The 23673-nt window shown below is 39.6% G+C and overlaps 2 protein-coding genes across 2 annotated transcripts; both read left to right on the forward strand.

The window, feature by feature from the left end:
* Positions 1-10359: 10359 nt before the first annotated feature.
* On the forward strand, positions 10360-10800 carry LOC142181770 (uncharacterized). The gene has a single exon (XM_075255286.1). The coding sequence runs from the start codon at positions 10360-10362 to the stop codon at positions 10798-10800; it is 441 nt and encodes a 146-aa protein (XP_075111387.1).
* Positions 10801-10824: 24 nt separating this feature from the next.
* LOC142181771 (uncharacterized) lies at positions 10825-22441 on the forward strand. The gene is made up of 9 exons (XM_075255287.1): positions 10825-11027; positions 11187-11344; positions 11440-12083; positions 12513-12899; positions 13029-13552; positions 18463-18544; positions 19569-19733; positions 19825-19829; positions 22324-22441. Exons 1-9 carry the CDS (start codon positions 10825-10827, stop codon positions 22439-22441), a joined length of 2286 nt encoding a protein of 761 aa, XP_075111388.1.
* Positions 22442-23673: the final 1232 nt, after the last annotated feature.

A 23673-nucleotide genomic window follows, 5' to 3' on the forward strand; every position in this document is an offset into this window, starting at 1 on the left:
TTCAGCTACCACGTCATTCAACTTTTCAACGTCTGAGTGCCATGTCTTGTCAGTCAAATCCTTCATCCCCTCTACACGGTAACACTTCCCCACAAATCTACCGCCGTTTTTAGACGTTTCAGAACGTGTTTCGCTCCCCACTCATCATTAGTTCTTCTCCCAATAAGAAACTTCCCCTCTTTCTCACAGTAAGTTATGAACCTTCATCCCCTGTGCATAGCTAGGATCCTTTCCCTATCTACTCCTTCCTCTTTCAACTCATATACTAAGTACTCATCCAATGGAGATTGAAAAATCTTCTCATTCCCCCACCATTAACACTGTTCCCATTTCTTCATCACCCTTGAAATCATTCCAGAGCTTCACTATTTCACGCCTTCTACCACCTTACACACTTCTGGGTCCTCCTCCATCCCTACAGTTTTTCCATTTCTAATAAACCCTGTTTACCAGTATTTTGAGAATCCTATGTCCAGTCAATCTTACGATCTCATCAAAGACCACACAGAAGGTCTCACTCCTCGAGTATCAGAAGTCCCTAAGGACGATCCTGCCCATTACCTTAATACCTCCATGTTAGACTCAGTGACTCTTAAGGAGTCACCAAAAAAGGAAGCAGCTTATAACATTATGGCTATAACTGTAAAGAGTCTGATGGATGAAGAAGCTTATCTCTCCTCAGAGTATCAAGGTGAAGACCTAACACTCCTAGGAGATGTAAGAACCACAACACTCCGCGAGTCCTTGGCTCATGAGATATTTTCAAAAAAGCCTTCTGATGAACCTGATTCACTCCCATGCAAACTCACTCCTGTATCTTCTGCTCATTCCAAACTCCTAGAGTCTTCCTCAAAATCACCCATCAACCGGTCACTACAGCAAGAGAATTTTGAATCCTCATTGCAGAAAAGTAAGAGAAGTGTCAAGACAAGGAAAAAGAGGAAAATGAATCCAAAAGATTTCATCAAGAGTGTGCCAGTGAATCATATAGACAAAAATGCCTCTAGAGAACCTGGTTCTTTAGTGCAACAGTCTGTGATGATTAAGGAAAATGTTGAAGAATAGAAAGGGTCACCTAGGAAGCACAACAGCAAGTCTAAATGGAGTAAAACTGAGATAGTCGTGTCAAAGGGCAAAACTGTAGAGGTAACAAGATGGAAATGAGAGTCTATCGAAGGAACCAGAAACTAGGAAAGGGAAACTATTCATGAACCTGGTCCATCAAAGTCCTTAACCTGTGATGGTGTTCGGTGGCAGCAAAGATTAAGAACTCAAAAAGTGTTGTGGGGCAAAACTTTTGATCCAGCAATTTCGGAAATGGCTGGCATGAGACAAATTCTGGAGATTGTAGAATTTCAACAATGGGAACACCTATTTGAAGGGAGCATGCCTCTTGTGTATGAAGATGTAGTGCAAGCCTTCTACTCATCTCTCTTCACTGTTGAAGGGGACCATATCTATGCAATTGTAAACGAAGTGGACATTTTACTCGACACATCAACATTGGGAAAAAATTTCAGAATCCATGTGAAGGTGTATCCTCAGTCAAGGATGTTTGTGGAGTAAACTTTTGGAGAGCCATTATGAAAGAGCAAGCTATTCAATAGGGGGAACATGTCCATAAGAAAGTGTTACTTCCTGAGTATCAACTTCTCTTTGAACTGGTCAATAAAGTACTCCGACCCCGCTCTGAGAGACGTTCCATTGCCACAAAGTCAGATTTGGTCCTGATGGGAGCGCTTGATGAGTTTGTACCAATCAACCTGCCAGCAATCATAATAGATCACATGTAGAAGGTGGCAAATTTTAAGGGTGTCAAATTTTAAGGGTGGCAATCATGGGTTACCTTATGGCTTTCTCCTCACTCAAGTGTTCGGATTCTATAAGGTTCCCTTGGGAAATCCTAGAGTGGGCACACGCAAGAAAATGTTTTCTAAGGCCACTCTAAAATAATGTGAATATATATAAAAATTTGGTGGAAGCATCTCGACCATTTCTCAGCTGATAAACGCCCAAAATGTAGCCTTTGAGGAAACACGAAAGCTGAGGGCTCAAAATGCCATTCTAGAAACTCAGCTTAGCCAAGCAGCTAAGGGACCTAATTCTATACATGAGAAGGTTGCCAAATTGAGAAAGGAAAATGAGATACTTTGGGCTCAACTATTTGAAGAACAACTGGCCGCAAATGCTAGACTGGACCTGGTTCTCAAAACCATTATTGTCTCTTCCTCCAAGCCTCCTTCCCTTAGTGCTCCCTAGGATTCTCCCTAGTATCTAGCTATTTTTTCTCCAACTTCCTGTGGCTGCTGTTTTACTTGTGTTTACTTGTTTTTGTTTTGTGATAGCATGTTGAACTTAACCATTACTTCTCCTGACTTGTTCAGTCCAACGTAAACATTAATTAAACAGCTCCCCTTTTTCTTTCATGTACAACATTGTGTTCCTCTAGTTTATCTTTTCTGTCATGATTGTGTGCACATATATGGCATGAGCTAGCTATGTTAGACTTTTTTATACTTATTACCTGCGTGTGCTCTTTGTCATACTAGTTGGTCTTTTTAATGATACCAAAAGGGGGAAATATAATGGATATAGGGATGGAGCTGAGAAGATTAAGGGGGAACTATGTTATGCATGTGATGTGCTATGTCTGTGATGATCAAAGGAGGGAGATCTAAGATTAAGGGGGAACTACTGCTGTGATGTGCTATGTCTGTGATGATCAAAGGAGTGAGATCTAAGATTAAGGGGAGATCTAAGATATGGGGATAGGGCTGAGAATATTAAGGGGGAACTATGTTATGCCTGTGATGTGCTATGTCTGTGATGATCATTGGAGGGAGATCTAAGATTAAGGGGGAACTGCTGACTCATCTGGTTAATTAACTGTTAATCTTGATCTAAATAAATGCTTTTCATCCTTAAGTTTGACATCATCAAAAAGGGGGAAATTAATGGGTTTTCAATGTCTTAGCCTTATACTTCTTATGTTTTGATGATCTAACAAACTTGTTATGAAGAACCAGATAGAGAACCTTGTCGCACAGGTTATACATCTCATATGAACAAGTAAGCAATAGGAAGGAACTAAACGATCACAAACATAAACATCATAGGGACCTGGTGCCCCGGTCTCTTAGGGTTCTCCGGCACAAAGAAGTCAGTAACTGTACGCAATCAATATAAAGAGAAACACAACAGGGACCTGCTCTCTGTAGGTTCTCTGACAAAAGTACAGGTCAAGTACACAGCTGAAATGTGACAGAAGAAAGTGACCATCTGGTAACTGTTACAAAAGCGGAACACAACGAGGACCTAGTCCGTTGGTGTGTTATGACAGAAGTACAAAGTCCATTATCCAGCTGGAATGCAATTGCCCAGTAGTGGTTGTGCAGACAATGCAGCTGTCACTTTTCTCCAAGAAAAAGTACACCACGAGTTGACATCACTACCTATTGTGATATCTTTTGTGATAAAACAACCTGGTGCAAGATACACCAGGATTTGTGCATTCAGTGATATTCTCTCAAGAAGAAGAAGCATTCATCCGGCATTGAAGTCACTGGTGTGTCAAGAACAAGAAGACAACTCCACTAAGGATCGGTTTCTAAACGAGTCTTATATATATCCATAGTTGAGTTGTAATCTTGTTAATTGCTCTACATTGTAATTCCTAGTTTGCTTTTTTAGAAGCGTTGTTTTAGGAACAAATCAAATTCATAAACTTTAGAGTTTATGTTGTGACTAGGAATAGTCATAAGTTAAATCCTCTGTAACTAGGAGAGTTAGAGAGTGGCTTGTGGTGGTTGCATCACAAGTTAGTTTGAAGTCTTTGCAATAGGGTGTATTGCAAAGTGGCTTGTAATATGTAGATTACAAGTTAGTTGAGTTAAAAGCCTACAAGAGTAGGTCATGGTTTTTTTATCCCCTTGTGTGAGATTTTTCCACGTAAAAAATCTCTTCCCTTCTTTACTTTTAGTCTTACTGCTTTCTACGTATCAGCCTCATATGAGACCAGGTACTCCATAGTTTGGTGGACTTATACAGGCTATCAAATGCGGTGTGTGGTGTGAGATTGGGATTTACATGTGCAAGTATACAATTCAGATTCAAAAGGAAGGTCATGAGTTTATGCAGCACAGACGAATTCAGATGGTGAGAAAAATGTTGGAACTATTTGGTATTACCTGAGAAGAGTTTACATTTAGAAGGCGTACTAAGTTTTGACTTACGGATGCTTCATTGGATTGCGGTACTCGCCTGTTTGATCGACTACTTATATTCAGATTTTTTCTATGTGGCATGGAAGAATTATAGAAGTATTCCTCGTTGGGTGATCGTGTATGAGAGATGTGTTAGACATTTGAGTGGTGGAGTTGGGATTAACTATGGTGATTCGTGTGTTCTATAGATTTGGAGACTGAGAGTTCTCAGATGCAGATTGTTTCGAGGTTGTGGACTGTGAAAATGTGGCCAAAGTTATCCAGATGTAGTATGTGTTATAGTTAGATCATTTTGGACTTTCATAGGGTTATTTAGCTATTTGTGAATGATCGAGGTTGATTTGGGGGCTCATTGGTAGGCCTAATGAGGATATGTATTCTACATTGGGTCGGATTGGTTGACTCTCATACTGCTATTGTTGAGGGATGTGCTATTCGGTTAGAATTGATCTTATTCGTATATGATATTTTCTACGTGTTACTCTTCTATGCTACAATGGATTGTGATATGTTGGTTAATTGAGATGCATTTTTATTTAGGTTGTGCGGTGAAATTCGAGCAAGATGGTTATTGGGTGTTGAATGGCTGATTGTGCCTTGGTTATGGTCTTTCCTGTTTGTGGTATATGATCATGCACTTCGTGTATTTGATGTCTAATTGCGTGTGGTTATTGATTTAGAGCATTGTGGCTTGAGGTATTTCATATGGACCGGTATTTAGATGGGGCCATGCATTGCAGCGGGGTTATGTTGGGATATGATCCTTTGTCATAGATTCGTGTGTCTTGGTTCTACTATGTGTGATGGGTTAGTAGCATTATATTTGTGGTGGTACTTGTTGAGCTTGTTTGACGGTTCTCTCATTTGAATCATTTTCCATGTTTGAGTACATTTGGGTTTTTGCTTATTGGTGCACGGATTGCACAATTTGTGGCTCTAGGTAATATTGGTGTGGCATGTCAGTAGAGTAGCTTGTATTTGATGAGATGAAGTTTTTGGGCCTGAAGTGATTGCTATTGATTTGATTACGGTATGTTTGGAGGAGTAATATCGAAAGTTAGCTTAGAATTTAGGCTATGGTTCTGGTTGGGCAAGAGAACTCCATGACTTGTTGATCTGATGAGTGATTATGAGTTTTTGCGTATTTCTTTCATCATAGGCAGTGTACAAAGGTTTTGGATGAAGTTTTATTTGATATGAGGTTCATTACCAGTACTGGGTTTGTTTTTAAGTAGCTACGCTGATTGAAAATTATTGCTACGAGTATGCGAGTTATGTGGTATATCATGTAATTTCATCTTGGGTTATGGTTATGGCTTGATACAGCTTATTCAGACTTATACAAGGTGTAAACGTGAGATTCGGGTCTGGTAATGGATTTCGGATGTTAGAAATTGGGTTCTAAGGTTTACGGACAAAGGTTGAAGTAATGATCTTCAGTTATGTTGTATTGTCAGGCTTACATGGATAGGGTGATGTGGGATCGCCCCGAGGTATGTACAAGGTGAGTTACATGGCGATTTGATGGCTTTGGAACGACTCTTGGCATGTTTGAGGACGAGCATATGTTTAAGTGGAGGAGAATGTAACGATTCGACTTGTTGTTTTGAGCATTTGCACTTCACTCGGTGGTTTAAGGGCATGAGTAGCTCCGTATGATGTATTATGACTTATGTGTATCGACGGTTTCGGTTTCGAGTGATTTGAAATTAGTTTGGAAGAATGAATTTCATTGTTGAAACTTTAAGTTGGAAGAGTTAACCAAGTTTGACTTTTGTGTAGTTGACTCCGGAATGGAGTTTTGATGGTTCTGTTAGGTTCAGATGGTGATTTTGGACTTGGTCGTATGCCCGGATTTGCATTTGGGTGTTTCTAGAAGGTTTGAACGCTATTTTGGCAAAAGTTGGAAATTTAAAAGTTTGAAATGTTCATAAGTATGACCGAGAGTTGATGTTGATGATGTCGGGTTCAAATTGTTGTTCCGGGAGTTGGAATAGGTTTTCTATGTCATTTGGAACTTGTATGCAAAATTTGGATTCTTTCCGTATTGGTTAGGCTTGAATCAGATGCTTGGTTCGATGTTTGACATTTAGGAACTTAAGAGGTTGATCTTGATCGATGATTCGTGATTTTGATGTTAATATGTGTGATTTGAGGCCTCGAGGAGGTCCGTAATATGTTTTGAGACTTGTTGGTATGTTCAGACGGGATCCCGAGGGGCTCGATTGGGTTTTGAGGTGGTTTCGGACCATATCTAGGCCATTTTGAGTTGCTGGCTTTTTGCTACAGGAGTGTACATCGTGATTGCGGACTTTGGGTCATGTTCATGAAGAGCAAAATGGGAAAAAAAGACATGTGAATCGCATTCGCGAAGAAGAAATTCTGATGTCACCGAGCCGGCTTTGGAAGCTTATATCTTGAAATATATAAGAAGATTGGAGATGATCCAAAAAAATGGAAGTTGTAGTCCTTTGTGTCAAGTTTTCAAAAAATCAAACCGTTTGTCATTTGGAGTTTTGTACAAAACGTTATGGTCATTATACTAGAGGTTGTATGGAAAAGTTGGGCAAGCTTGTAGAAATTTGTTCATCGCAATCGTGAAGGGTAAAAACTAAGTTGGAATATTTTTTGAACCGCGATAGCGATGTTGGCGTCTACGATCACGAAGAAGGACCCATGGCAGTGCATTAAAACATCAAATTTCAGGATTTTGCGTTCATTTTCTTCACATTTTGAGTTGGGGAGCTCCGATTTGGACGATTTTTGGGAGGACTTTCACGACATGGATTGGGGTAAATACTTTCTACTCGGATTTGATTATATTTCATAATTCTATCTTCGATTTTGGCATTTTATTGATGATTTTGAAAGACAAATTGGGGGGGGGGGAGGGTTGTCTAAACATTCCTAAAGTGAATATTTGAGTTTTGAACATCGATTATGAATCGGATTTGAGTGAAACTACTCGTAATTGAATGGGTTATCAGAATTTATAAGTTTTGTCGAGTTCTAAGGTGCGGGCCCGGATTTGGCCTTTTGGTTGACTTTGAGTAAATGTGTAAAGACTTGACCTTTATTATTTGGAATTATTTTCTTTTGAGTTACTTTTGGCTAGTTTCAAGTCGTTCGGAGGTTGATACGCGTGGTATGGCGTTTCTAGAGTATTGTTTGGCTTGTTTGAGGTAAGTAACATATCTAAACTTGGATTTGAGGGTATTTAACCCTAGGAACTATGTTATAAGAGATGTATTGAGGTGATGCACACGCTAGGTGACGAGCGTATGGGTGTGCACCGGAGAAATCATGATTCTAGTTGACTATTAGACTATGACCGAACTTGTTTTACTATTATATCTTGTTACATATATGTTCACCCTACTTGTTTGATTATATAAGCTGTGAATCATGTTAGAAATCATGTTTAGGCTATGTGTTTATTCGGTTGAGACCTAATAAGGTTATCTCTATTGTTTTGAGTTATCTACTCTAACTATAATTATCTACTTTGTCATGATTCTTCATTTGCATATCATATCATTCAGTTACATCACATATTATCATTTTGGGATGAGTGGTACGAGAGTGTGAGCACTTGAGACTTAAGAGATTGATGACTGAGTTGGGGCCTGAGAGCCAGATTGTAAGTGATATTTATGGGATCGGGTTGCACGTCATAGCAGGCCTTATTGGCTATTTAAGGGATCGGGCTGAACGTCGCAGTAGGCCTTATTGTCTATTTATAGGATCATTTTACTGGGCAGGTGTCACTAGCGCGAACAGGAGCGCGAAGTCGCGCATTTTTGCTGAGTATTCTGCCTCCCGCGCGCGAACAGGCGCGCGAGCTCGCGCGTCTGGAAGGTTTTAAATATCTTAAAGACCGGAAATAAGAGAAATTGAGTCATTTATCAAGCTTAGGGATTCCTCTACACCCCCAACTCGACCAAGGCATCCGATTGCACACCTAAGGTGAGTTTTTAAGTGTGTTATCATGGTGATTTCACTTCTCAATCACTAGTTACAACATGATTTTGATTGGGTTTCATAGGATTTCTTCAAAAGCTCAAGAACACCCCAAAAGTTGTCTTTCAAGATTTGGTCTACAAGAGGTAACCCTACACCCTTAGATTTACATATATAGTGTTATTATGGAATTATGAGTATGAATCAAGTATTACAACTTATGGTATGGTGATTGGAAGTCATAAATTCTCAATTTAAATGCATGACCATAATAGGGATTTAAAGGTGATTATTTGATAGGATTTGTTGGTTGGGTGTGAATGGATGGTCATACATATGTTGTTGGAAGTTATAAATTTGTTAGGAATGATGGTGGAATGAATTGTTGGTTAATGGTGATAGTTGGATGAACCAACACTATAGTTATGAGGTGTAAATATCTATGCCTACAAGGTGTTTGATAATATGCCTAAATGGCATAAGTTATGGAATTTATTACTAATATTGGGTTCCATTAGATGTTGTTGTAGTAGATTGAAGGTTCTTAGTAGTGTGGATCATTGTAGTATCACTAAGGGGCAAATTGAGGTATGTAAGGCTAACTCTTTACGTTTGGGAATATCTATGATTCTCCCTACGTCCCATTCATCATGAACATTACTAGTTTCCTCAGAAAGTAATTATTCCTTGGTTCCATGAATAGAAGTAGAACTTATATTCTCTAGATGACATAGTTTCATAATCATTCGATATTCTATGAGTTTCAGTTATGACAAATCAACTTATTATGAATACTCATCTCAGTTTAATCCTATTCACTATACTAGTATCATGTAAGTCGGTATGGCTCATTATTTCAGTATCACATATTACAGTATGATTCTTAGTTCCTGATTTAAATTCCTGAATGTTGAACACCTGCATTTGGGCTTGAGGCTGCAGTTTATGCTTTATGCATTTTGGACCTGAGGTCGCAGTTATGTATACGTATACTTGGGCCCGAGGCCACAGTTTGTGCACATATATATATATATATATATATATTGGGCCTGAGGCCGCAGTTTAATGTTCAGATAAACAGGTTGTTCATCATTCTGAAGAGGGAGTATTCACTTCCTTACTTCCTTGTTCAGTTATCAGTTTATCAGCTAGCAGTTCAGTTTCAGTTTCAGTGTTGACAGTTCTTTTGTTCAGCTATTTTACATACCAGTACAATTCAAATGTACTGACGTCCCTTTTTCCCGGGGCCTGCATCTCGCGATGCAGGTAACGATTTTCAGGTTGACGATTCTACTTGCTAGGACATCTCGTATCAGCTATTGTTGAGCCCCAGTCTTCCGGGGCCTTGTCTCTCTTTTGTTTTAGTCATTATAGTATTTCAGTTAATAAGGTATACCGGGGACCTTTTCCCGATAAATAGTTAGCATTTGCAGTATTCTTTAGAGGCTTCGTAGACTATAACTCAGTCAGTCATATCTTAGCAGGATTTCATGTGTTAGCCTTGTCGGTTACTTGTTTATAATTGCAGACCTTTCAGTATTTTCCGCATCTATGATATTTCAGTCAGACTCTTTAGTAGATTATCATGTTTTATATTTACCTCTAGCTCATAGTTACACCACATGTTGATTCAGCCAGCCAGTTGGTTCGCTCGGTCACATGTAGTCAGGCACCGAGTGCCGTGTTACGTCCAGGCCCAGGTTTGGGGCGTGACAAAGCTTGGTATCAGAGCACTAGGTTCAAGAGTCCTAGGGAGTCTATGAAGCTGTGTCCAGTGGGGTCTCTTTTATGTGTGTGCGCGCCACACATGTAAATAGTTGACCACCAAGACATCTAGGATTGTTCCGTTTCTTTCATACTCTAGATCGTGCAATTAGAGCTATGATTTCAGGAATCTTTTTAACTCGTGCGAATTGCGTATTTCAGAAAAATGCCTGCAAAAAGAAAGTACACCAGGAGGGCCTCAGCTACTAGCCAGGGGGCCACAACTAATGTTGCTCAGGATGAGGACACTCCAGCCTAGGGAGTTGCATCGGGCTTAGTGCCCAGTGCTTCAGACATGGATGTCAGGGGAGCTATCTAGTTGTTCACCCAGATTGTTGCTAATTAGGCTCAAAGGCAGGGAACAAGTGATGTTCATGAGACGGGTAGTTCCAGGTCTAGGGAATTCCTCAACATGAAACCTCCCGTCTTTACAAGGTCTAAAAAGGATGAGGACCCGCAAAACTTCATTGATGAGGTTCAGAAGATATTTCAAGTGATGCATGCTACAGACACTAAGGCAGCAGAGCTTGCTGCGTACCAGCTAAAGGATGTTGCCAACATGTGGTATGAAACATGGGAAGAGTCCCGAGGGGAGGATGCAGATCCTACGACTTGGATGTATTTTGCAGATGTGTTCCTTGAGCACTTTCTACCCATTGAGGTCTTGGAAGCTAAGGCTTTGGAGTTTGAGAGACTCAGACAGAATGATATGAGTGTGAATGAGTACTACCTCAAGTTCGTCTCTCTAGCCAAGTATGCTCCGGAAATGGTATGTGAAATGAGGGCCAGAGTTAGGCGGTTTGTGTTGGGGCTTTCAGATGATTTGTTTGCTGATGCTAATATAGTTGCTTAGAATAATGACATGACCATCACTAAGATGGTTGCCTTTGTTCAAGGGAACGAAGACAGGTTGAAGGAAGAAGAGCGACTACGGAGAGATAAGGAGAGGGAATTCAGCAAGAGAGCTAAGTCTGCAGGAAATTTCAACCATGGGGGATCTCAAGCAGGAGGCAATCGCCAGTTTTTCAAGAAATCAAAATCAGGACCTGCTCCATATTCAGCTAGTGCACCGGTTCCGAGGTCGAAGTTTAACAAGAAAAACCAAAATTTCAGAACGGCAGACTCGCAGTCATAGGCTAGTGTGGGCTACAGAGTCCCTGGTTACCCTATTTGCAACACGTGTGGTAAGAGGCACCCAGGGTTGTGTCATTTGGGCACAAATGGTTGCTTTGGGTGCAGTCAGCAGGGCCACTTCTTGAGGGATTGTCCATTGGAAAAACAGAACAATGGAGGCAATGCAGCTCAGTCCACTAATTCAGCAACCCATCATAACTCTCAGGCCCAACAAAGGCGCGGTGCAACAAAGTCTAATATGCAGGCGGTGGTCGAAACCGCTTGTATTCACTGGCAGACCGTCAGGATACAGAGGCTCGTGGAGATGTTGTCACAGGTATGCTAACAATATTCACTTTTGATGTCTATGCTCTTATAGATCCGGGATCCACCCTATCTTATGTAACCCCATATATTGCGAAGAAATTTGGGATAGAACCAGAAAAGTTGTGTGAACCCTTTGAAGTGTCCACTCCAGTTGGAGAATCAGTTATAGCAAGGTGTATCTATAAGGGATGTCCAGTTAAAGTGCATCATTGTCTTACTGTAGCAGACTTAGTAGAATTGGAGATGTTAGACTTCGATGTGATCATGGGCATGGATTGGTTAGAGTCATGTTATGCCAAAGTGGGTTGTAGAACCAAAATAGTAAGTTTTGAATTTCCCGGTGAACCAGTCTTAGAATGGAAGGGTGATGCAATAGCGCCTAGGGGTAGGTTTATTTCCTATCTTAAAGCCAGAAAGATGATCTCCAAGGGATATATCTATCACCTGGTTCGAGTTAAGGATGCAGATGCTCAGATCCCCACTCTCCAGTCGGTACCAATTGTAAATGAGTTTCCAGGAGTGTTTCCCGAAGATCTCCCTGGAATTCCTCCCGATAGAGAGATTGACTTTGGAATTGATCTACTTCCAGGCACTAAGACAATATCTATTCCGCCTTATAGAATGGATCCGACAGAGTTGAAAGAGTTAAAAGTCCAGTTGAAAGACCTTCTAGATAAGGGATTTATAAGGCCAAGTGTCTCACCTTGGGGCGCACCGGTCTTGTTTGTCCGAAAGAAGGATGGGTCGTTGCGTATGTGCATTGACTATCGTCAGTTGAATAAAGTCACCATCAAGAACAAGTACCCTCTTCCCAGGATAGATGATTTATTTGATCAACTTCAGGGTGCCCAGTGTTATTCCAAGATTGACCTCAGATCGGGATACCATCAGTTGAAGGTTAAGGAAGTCGATATTCCAAAAATAGCTTTTAGGACTCGATATGGGCATTTTGAATTTTTGGTAATGTCATTCGGTTTAACGAATGCACCAGCAGCTTTCATGGACCTTATGAATAGGGTCTTTAAGCCTTATCTTGATTTGTTTGTTATCGTGTTTATTGATGACATCTTGATTTATTCCCGTAGCGAGACTGACCATGCTGAACATCTCAGAATTGTGTTGCAGACACTGCAAGATCACAAGCTATATGCAATATTTTTTAAGTGTGAATTCTGGTTGAACTTATTAGCATTTTTGGGCCATGTCATCTCAGGGGAAGGCATGAAGGTGGACTCTAAGAAAATAGAGGCAGTGAAGAATTGGCCTAGACCCACCTCAGTATCCGATATAAGAAGTTTCTTGGGTCTAGCATGTTATTATAGGCATTTCGTAGAGGGATTTTCTTCTATCTCGTCCCCTTTGACTAGATTAACTCAGAAGAAAGTCATGTTTCAATGGTCGGACGCATGCGAGAAAAGTTTTGAGGAGTTAAAGAAGAGATTGACTTCAGCTCCAGTCCTGACACTACCAGAAGGAACCGAAGGGTTTGTTGTTTATTGTGATGCTTCAGAGGTTGGTCTTGGGTGTGTATTAATGCAGCACGGTAAAGTCATAGCCTACGCATCGAGATAGCTCAAGGCTCACGAGAAGAATTATCCGACTCATGACCTTGAATTAGCAGTTGTGGTGTTCGCGCTTAAGATTTGGCGCCATTATTTGTATGGGGTACATGTTGACATTTTTACAGATCACAAGAGTCTCCAGTACATCTTCAAGCAAAGAGAATTAAATCTACGTCAGAGAAGGTGGTTCGAATTACTTAAGGATTATGATGTTGATATCCTCTATCATCCGAGGAAAGCAAATGTTGTAGCCGATGCTCTCAGTCGGCGTTCTATGGGGATCTTAGCTCATGTTGAGGAAGACAAGCGAACTATGATGAAGGAAGTCCACCGCTTAGCAAATCTAGGAGTTCGACTTTTGGACTCTGAAGATGGTGGCGTTGTTCTCCAGAACAGGGCTGAATCCTCCTTAGTAGCCGAAGCAAAAGAAAACCAGTTCAGTGATCCTTACTTATTGCAGTTGAAGGAAGGAATTCACAAACACAAGACTATGGCTTTTGAACAAGGGGGAGATGATGGCACTTTGAGATACAGAGGCAGACTATGCTTTCCAGATGTAAATGGGCTCAGAGAGCGGATTATGTCAGAGGCCCACAATTCCAGGTATTCTATTCACCCAGGTTCCACAAAGATGTATCATGATCTTAAGGAGGTTTATTGGTGGAATGATATGAAAAAGAATATAGCAGATTTCGTGGCTAAGTGTCCAAATTGCCAGCAGGTGAAAGTCGAACACCAAAGGCCTGGCGGTTTAACTCAGAATATAGAAATTCCCATTTGGAAATGGGAGATGATAAACATGGACTTCATAACAGGTCTACCTCGCTCGTTCCGGAAGCATGATTCGATTTGGGTGATTGTAGACCGACTTACCAAGTCAGCTCACTTCTTGCCAGTGAAGACTACAGATTCGGCCGAGGATTATGCCAAGTTGTATATCAAAGAAATTGTCCGATTGCATGGGACTCCTTTGTCCATTATCTCAGATCGTGGTGCTCAGTTCACAACAAACTTTTGGAAATCCTTTCAGAAGGGATTGGGCACAAGGGTGAACATCAGCACCGACTTTCATCCTCATACAGATGGCCAGGCAGAACGCACCATTCAGACTCTTGAGGATATGTTGAGGTCATGTATTATTGATTTTAAAGGTAATTGGGACGATCATCTACCTCTTATTGAGTTTGCTTATAATAACAGTTATCACTCTAGTATCAAGATGGCACCGTACAAAGCTCTGTATGGGCGAAGGTGTAGATCACCAATTGGTTGGTTCGAAGTCGGAGAAGCGGAGTTGTTAGGACCCAATTTGGTCTATCAGGACATGGAGAAAGTCAATTTGATACAAAGGCATTTGAAGATGACTCAAAGTCGCCAAAAGTCCTATTCGGACGTACGGCATAGAGACTTAGAGTTCCAAGTTGATGATTGGGTATTTCTAAAGATATCACCCATGAAAGGCGTTATGAGATTTGGGAAGAAGGGAAATCTTAGCCCCCGCTATATTGGTCCATATAGAATCCTGCGAAGGATCGGACAGGTGGCTTATGAGTTAGAATTGCCACAAGAACTAGCTGTTGTACACCTAGTGTTTCATGTGTCCATGTTGAAGAAAGTCATGGGAGACCCGTCACTTGTGGTTCCTACGGAGATTATAGGGGTTAAGGACAACCTGTCTTATGAGGAAATTCCAGTGGCTATTATTGATCGACAAATCCGCAAGCTCAGAACTAAGGAAATTGCTTCAGTAAAAGTGCTTTGGAGAAATCAAAAGGTTGAAGAGGCTACATGGGAAGCCGAGGAAGACATGAAGTCCAGATATCCCCATCTCTTTGAAGAGCAAAAGGAAAATGTGGAAGGTAATTAACCTTTCCATTCAGGTCTTATATTATAATCTCTATGTCCTACAATATTTACTTAGCTTAGTATTTAGTGATCACGTGCTCGTTCAGTTCGATATACATGTATTCATAATATTTCAGTATTCTCATATCTCCATAACACCCATTTAATGACCATAGATAGCCGTAGTTGCAGCCAGGACCATCATTCGAGGACGAATGATCCCAAGGGGGAGATAATGTAACACCCCGTAATTTGAATCGGTTGTGGATGCATTAAACGAGTAATAGTGTGATGGTAATTGAGTGGTTATGATAATAAGTGTACGAGGCATATTATAGGTGATTTGGGGTCTAAGGAGAGGCTTAAGTCCAAGCCAAGTAGAAAATTTTCATTATAGCTGAAAATTTGCAAATGAGTATGCACAAGACCTTACTTTGGGCAAGCATATCTACCTGGATACAATGAGTTGTATGATACTCAACCTATCGAATTAAATCCTTTTGAGTTTAGTTTCCAACGCAACAAACCTTTCGTCATTTGGAGGTACATACAGAAAGTTATGACCATTTTACTGGGCAGGTGTCACTAGCGCGAATAGGAGCGCGAAGTCGCGCGTTTTTGCTAAGTATTCTGCCTCCCGCGCGCGAACAGGCGCACGAGCTCGCGCGTCTGGAAGGTTTTAAATATCTTAAAGACCGGAAATAAGAGAAATTGAGTCATTTCTCAAGCTTAGGGCTTCCTCTACACCCCCAACTCGACCAAGGCATCCAATTGCACACCTAAGGTGAGTTTTTAAGTGTGTTATCATGGTGATTTCACTTCTCAATCACTAGTTACAACATGATTTTGATTGGGTTTCATAGGATTTCTTCAAAATCTCAAGAACACCCCAAAAGTTGTCTTTCAAGATTTGGTCTACAAGAGGTAATCCTACACCCTTAGACTTACATATATGGTGTTATTATGGAATTATGAGTATGAATCAAGTATTACAACTTATGGTATGGTGATTGGAAGTCATAAATTCCCAATTTAAATGCATGACCATAGTAGGGATTTAAAGGTAATTATTTGATAGGATTTGTTGGTTGGTGTGAATGGATGGTCATATATATGTTGTTGGAAGTTATAAATTTGTTAGGAATGATGGTGGAATGAATTGTTGGTTAATAGTGATAGTTGGATGAACCAACACTATAGTTATGAGGTGTAAATATCTATGCCTACAAGGTGTTTGATAATATGCCTAAATGGCATAAGTTATGGAATTTATTACTAATATTGGGTTCTATTGGATGTTGTTGTAGATTGAAGGTTCTTAGTAGTGTGGATCATTGTAGTATCACTAAGGGACAAATTGAGGTATGTAAGGCTAACTCTTTACGTTTGGGAATATCTATGATTCTTCCTACGTCCCATTCATCATGAACATTACTAGTTTCCTCAGAAAGTAATTATGCCTTGGTTCCATGAATAGAAGTAGAACTTATATTCTCTAGATGACATAGTTTCATAATCATTCGATATTCTATGAGTTTCAGTTATGACAAATCAACTTATTATGAATACTCATCTCAGTTTAATCCTATTCACTATACCAGTATCATGTAAGTCGGTATGGCTCATTATTTCAGTAACACATATTACAGTATGATTCTTAGTTCCTGATTTAAATTCCTGAATGTTGAACACCTGCATTTGGGCTTGAGGCTGCAGTTTATGCTTTATGCATTTTGGACCTGAGGTCGCAGTTATGTATACGTATACTTGGGCCCGAGGCCACAGTTGTGCACATATATATATATATATATATATATTGGGCCTGAGGCCGCAGTTTAATGTTCAGATAAACAGGTTGTTCATCATTCAGAAGAGGGAGTATTCACTTCCTTACTTCCTTGTTCAGTTATCAGTTTATCAGCTAGCAGTTCAGTTTCAGTTTCAGTGTTGATAGTTCTTTTGTTCAGCTATTTTACATACCAGTACAATTCAAATGTACTGACGTCCCTTTTTCCCGGGGCCTGCATCTCGCGATGCAGGTAACGATTCTGCTTGCTAGGACATCTCGTATCAGCTATTGGTGAGCCCCAGTCTTCCGGGGCCTTGTCTCTCTTTTGTTTTAGTCATTATAGTATTTCAGTTAATAAGGTATACCGGGGACCTTGTCCCGGTAAACAGTTAGCATTTGCAGTATTCTTTAGAGGCTTCATAGACTATAACCCAGTCAGTCAGATCTTAGCAGGATTTCATGTGTTAGCCTTGTCGGCTACTTTTTTATACTTGCAGACCTTTCAGTATTTTCCGCATCTATGATATTTCAGTCAGACTCTTTAGTAAATTATCATGTTTTATATTTACGTCTAGCTCATAGTTACACCACATGTTGATTCAGCCAGCCAGTTGGTTCGCTCGGTCACATGTAGTCAGGCACTGAGTGTCGTGTTACATCCAGGCCCAGGTTCAGGGCGTGACAAGTTGCACGCCGCAGCAGGCCTTATTGGTTCATTTATGGGATCGGGTTGCATGCCGCATTAGGTTTTATTGACTTATTATAGGATAGGGTTGCACGCCGTAGCAGGCCATGTTGGCTTTATATTTTTGCTTTGGCAGGATCCGCCCCTCTAGAGTCTGACATACCAGTAGTGAGTGCAAATACCGTACAATGCTGAGTGATTGTATGTGATGAGTGGGATTTGAGACAGGAAACTTGAGTGTACTTTGAGGGTGAATGTACCCGAGAATATCACCGTGAAATCATTCATTTGACATGCATACTTGGCATGTAGGCATAGAAATGCATTTTCCTCATGTTATACGGTATTGTGACATTCATGATTTGACATGTAGACATTGAGATATATATTCCTCATGCTAGACGGTATATGATAATTGATGAGTTGACTTGCATATTGACATGTAAGCATAGAGATGTACTCCCTCATGTTATCTTATAATGAAATATCTTATTTGCTATTGAAAGTTTTGGAAAATCACAATTTTCTGATATACCCTCATATTTTGGTGATTTATGTGAAAGATTTGGGTTTTATTATTATGCCTGAAAAGCATGACTACTTTTTCGTAACTATGAACGAGCTGAACATAATATATTTTGAGTTATTACTTGTACTGCTTTCATTATATTATTACGAGTTGTTCTTGGCTATTGGTGTTGGACCCTAACCATTTTCGAGCTCGTCACTGCTTTCAACCTAAGGTTAGGTTTGTTACTTATTGAGTACATGGGGTCGGTTGTACTTATACAACACTTCTGCACCTTGCGTGCAAATCTTGGAGCTGATTTCACTGCATGTGGCGAGAGGTGGCATTAAAGATGCACCTGCATTCCGGTTATAGCTGCCTTTTGTTCTTGGTAGCTTTAGAATTATAAATTTGTTCACGTATATTTCGAACAGAGTATGTATTTATTTCATACCAGCTTTGTAAAATTTTAAGTCTTAGAAGCTCATGATTTGTACTACCAATCCTTGGGATTTTTGTATAAAAGTTTAGTTATTTCATCATTTATTTTATCAGTAAATCTCATTTTGAATTGGATTATTGTTAATTGGCTTACCTAGCAGGTTGAGTTAGGTGCCATCACGACTAGTGAATTTTTGGGTCGTGATAGCATCAATGCTCACCAGTATAATGATGCGCACTTGTAGGTACTTAAGGACACTATACAGCGAGGTGGTGCTAAGAAGGTGGATATTTGGGGATGATGGTGTAATGCGACTTCGCGGTTGGGTTTGTGTTCCTAATGTTGATGACTTGAGAGAGTTGATTCTTAAGGAGGCTCACAGTTCACGGTATTCTATTCACCCAGGTGCTACGAAGATGTACCGATTTGAAACAGCATTACTGGTGGAGGAGGATGAAGAAGGACATTGTTGGAAATGTTTCAAGGTGTTTGAATTGTCAATAGGTCAAGTATGAGCATCAGAGACCAGGTAATTTTCTTTAGAGGATTGATATACTGAGTGGAAGTGGGAGCATATTACTGTGGACATTATGGTAGGTTTTCCACAGACTTTGAGGAAGTTTGATGCTATGTGGTTCATTGTTGATAGTTTGACCAAGTCAATGCATTTCATTCCGGTTACAACTTATAATACTTTAGAGAAGTTGGCTCAGATATACATCAGATAGATTGTTTGCTTTCATGGTGTGCCCATATCTTCATTTCGGATCGCGACCCGCAGTCACATCACACTTTTGGAGGGTCGTTCAGCATGATTTGGGCATACGAGTGGAGCTTAGTACTGCATTTCACCTACAGATAGATATACAATCCGAGCATACCATTCAGATCCTTGAGGATATGTTGAAGGCATGTATTATTGATTTTGGAGGCCATTGGGATCAGTTCCGGCCTTTGGCAGAGTTTTCTTACAATAACAACTAACAACCTAATATTTAGATGGCTCCATAGAAGGCCTTATGGCAGGCGATGTCGCTTTCCGGTTGGTTGGTTGGTTTTGAGCTTGGTGAGGCTAGGTTGTTGGGTATATACTTGATCCGTGATACATTGGAGAAAGTGAAGTTTATTTAGGAGAGGCTTCACACACCTCAGTCCAGGCAGAAGAGTTATGCGGACAAGAAGGTTCACGATGTGTTATTTGTGGAAGGTGAGAAGGTTCTTCTTAAAGTTTCTCCTATGAAGAGTGTGATGAGGTTTGGGAAGAAAGGCAAATTGAGCTCGAGGTTTATTTGTCTATTTGTGGTGTTGGAGAGATTCGATGAGGTTGCTTATAGACTTTTTTTGGCACAGTTATCCGATATTTCATGTTTCTATGCTATGGAAGTATCAGGAGATAAGTCGCATGTTTGGGAATTCAGCACAGTGCATTTGGATGAGAATTTTCCAGATGAAGAAGAGTCAGTGGCCATTTTGGATAGAGAGGTTCAGAAGCTCATGTCTAAGGAGATTGTATCGGTAAAGTGCTTTAGAGAGGCCAACCAAGCAAGGAGGCTACTTGGGAGATCGAGTCAGATATAAAAAGTAAATATTCGTATCTTTTCGGCAGTTCAGGTACATTTTTAAGCTCGTTCAAGGAAGAACATTTATTTAAGAGGTGGAGAATGTAACGACCCGACTAGTCGTTTTGAGTATTAGAATCCTGTTTCTCTAATTGATATTTCCCGTATATGTATTTGATGTTTTATAACCTGCAGGGATGGCTGATTTGATTTTCATGGGGTTCGGGAATGATTTGGAATACCTAGTTTCATTTGGAAGCCTTAAGTTGGAAGAGTTGACCAAGGTTTAACTTTTGTGTAAACGACCTCATATTGATGATTTGATGGTTCCTATTGGGTCGTATGATAATTTTGGACTTTTTGTATGTTCGGATTTGGTTTTGGATGTTCCTAGAGGATTTTGACCTTATTTGCCAAAAGTTGAAAATTTGAAGAACTAAAGAATTTTTAAGTTTGACCAATAATTGATATTGATGATATTAGACTCCTATTGTTGTTTTGGAACTTGGAAAAGGTTCATATTTTTTAACTTAAGAGAAATTCAACTTGTGGTTTGATCTTTGATTCGTAAATATGATGATCTCGTGTGTGTTTGGAAGCTTTGGATCGGTTCGAGTAGTGTTTACAGACTTGTTGGTATAATTGGACGGAGTCCTCGGTGGCTCAGGTGAGTTTCGGACCACCCGGAGCATGTTTGGAGTTGTAGATTTTGCTGGTGTTTGGTGATGTTTTGTGATCGCGGAGCAGGTCTCGCAATCGCAGAGTGCTATTTGGAGCTGGGGGCAGTTTTCCTTTGCGTTTGTGGAAGGGGTGCTGCATTCACGAAGGAGTTGGGAGCTAGGAGTAGGGCTGGGCATATATCGGGTATAACCGATAGCCCGAAACGATAAAAGCTTATTGGGGTATCGATATCGGGTAATCGGGTTAATGGTTCGGTAACGATTTTGTATTTTTTCACTATTGGGTTATCGGTTCCGGCCACGGGTTGCCCAATTTCTTAACGTGTTAACCGATAACCCAATAAGATTTAACAAAATTAGGATTTTACCCAATTTCTAGGTCTTCATTCTCTCTTTTTCTCCTAATTTTCCCAGCCACATTTAAGATTGAAGTTTCAATGTTCACTCTTCAGACTCTAATTCAATTTTTGAACAGTTCTTCTTCAAATTTCAATGTACAACCACATTCTTAGAATCTTAGCATAAATCCGTATTCCAAAATTACTTCTTTGTTAAGAAAAAAATTCGTTCCTTTCTTTTGAGTTTCACAGTAGAGTTCGATAATAAAAATATAGGATTTTTGATTGTTTTCGATTCTTTATTTTGTGCTCATGTTTTAGTACTATGTTTATACTTTTTAATTTTAAGGTGAAATTGCTACTACTTTGTATTATTATTAATGTATTTGGATTGTTGAAGAATTAACACTATTTCAGTTGTGTTTGGACAACTTTTGATTTACTAGTACTCTTATTGCTCTTGCTACCTTTGGACTCTGGAAAATGATTGATCTCTTGATTATAGTTTTGTAGGAACCCAAAAAAATTATATAATTTATGTTCATGTTAACTCATATTTCCGGTGAAATGGAGATGTAATGCTTGTGGAGTTGTAGTATCAATTTTTGAGATTCCACAAGTCATGAATTTGTCAAAATGAAACATTCTTCAAATATTAGTTGTGACTAGAACGCAGAATTGGGTAGTATACTATATGTGAATTCTTCTCTTTTTTGCTTAACTCGAGTGAATTGTCTTCTCTTTTTTGCTTAACTCTAGATTGAATTATCTTAGTAAACCGATAATCGAACCGATAATGATCGATAATCGATTAACCGATAACCGATAACTAATATCTTATCGTTTTGGTAATCGGTTTATCATATTTGTAAACCGATAACCGATATGCTAAACCGATAATATTCATAACTGAACCGACCCGACCGATGCCCACCCCTAGCTAGGAGAAAGGGTTTGCGTCAAATACACTTACATTCTCAAGCATATGCCGTATAAAAAAATCAAAAAATAGAATTTTGAAGTCATCACTGTCGCAAATTCATCAAAAAATACATTGTATCAGACTATATCTAAAAGAGAATTTTTCATGTCCGAAGTCAATGAGTCGTGAAGAAAGTTCGCCCAGATCTGAGAATAAACTATATTTACCATTCGAAACTCCAACCAGATTTGATTGCCCAGATCTGAGAATACACTGTATACATTGTATTTAGCATTCTAAACTCTGGCTAGATTTGAGAATGACTGTAGACACTATATCCGGCCTCTTTTTTCTGCGATCTATCAACACAAGTAAAATTCGTGCGAATCATTCCGAATTTTGTATCAGACATTATTCTTTTTGACCAATCGAGGTGGGAAAATCAAACCGAACAACAGATCTATTCTTCTAAGCTTCTTCAAGATCTCCATCACGTTCGCTTTAGTAATGAAAGTCTGTCTTGCATCGCTGTCAAGGAGACCAACGTCAGTGGAAAGTTTGTGTTCTCCATTGTGGTCCATCTGATGTCCCATTAACTTCATACAGATTCATACGTGTCGAGGATATGAATCAGTTGTTTAGAGGAAGTAAAAATGGGGAAATTGTCGGCGATAGCGCCCGGGTCATTGACGGACTTAAAGTCAACAAAGTTGGAGAGGAGTGAAATCTCTGGGAAGGGAGACGAGGGTCGTATTCAAGATAGGGTTAGAAATCCCCTTAAAGAGGGTACTTGCTAAAAACCCAAAGTGTAGCTAGGACTTATAATTATTTTAAAGTGTATTTATTTATGATGAATATAGTATATAAGTTAGTTATATTGTGTAAATTTTTCAAAATGCTACTATAAATTAAAATTTAAAAGTATAGAATTTATATTCGCTATGAGTAGAATAAATGAAAAATTCTAATGGGAAGGTTTAATTTTGCAACAGTTGTCACTGGCCGATTTTTTTCTTGGCCACCGGTTGCAAAACTAATTTATTTACTTCAGTCAAGTTTGAACCTGTTCAAACAATGAACGTCTGCCTACTGCAGGCAGGGTAAAGGCTTTGCCCTTCCCCTAATTTTCACTTCGGGTCTATAGAGCAACTAATCAAACTGATAAAGTCATTTTAAAAAAATTTCAACGGTGATAATAAAAAGACACGTGAATCAAAAAATTGAAAACATAAGGGTGTGATAGACCTCAACCAAAGGAGTGATTACATTTATGTCCCTTTTTCTGACATGCTATGATGCCCTGGGCTATTCGCGAAGATTTTCTATTCGAACCTTCGCATCTACTCTCCTCTCGAGGATGAATGAGAGCCAATTTATTTAGACGTACAGTTATGCCAACGTCCCTATTTATATTGTGTACTAAGAAGTTCAATTAAAATACTACTCTACTGAAAGAACGATGGCAAAATCTCAATTGAAGAATAACTTTTTCTACACACTCCAAAACAAGGGGGCAAAAGAGAGTACTTTATACAGTGATCACCTTATTTCCAAATCCAGGCCAAAGGCCAATAAAAACAAAAACCCAAAACTAAGACCAACCATGAAAAGAGCAAAGGCGGTGTTCATTTTGACTCCAGGATTAGGCAACTTTTATAAAGCAGTGAAAAAGTTCCCCTCTTCAAAAACCCAAAGTCACTCTACACCCAGGTTCATCTCTTTTGGATATTCTGAAGTTCCTAAAAATATTTCTCAGAAAAAGAGGAGAATAAGCATCTACGTTATGAACATAAGTCACATTCGTTTACCAATATTTTAAATCTCTACATATCACTTGGTACAACTGAGCATTATCGTCAATCTTTAGACTAAAAGAATATCACCGGAACACTATTCTCATCTACCTGGTAAGATATACATCACCTATCTTTATACCTAAGCAAACACTCAAATTTT

Source organism: Nicotiana tabacum, chromosome 6, assembly GCF_000715075.1.
Source record: "Nicotiana tabacum cultivar K326 chromosome 6, ASM71507v2, whole genome shotgun sequence".
In the NCBI taxonomy this organism is placed as follows: Eukaryota; Viridiplantae; Streptophyta; class Magnoliopsida; order Solanales; family Solanaceae; genus Nicotiana; species Nicotiana tabacum.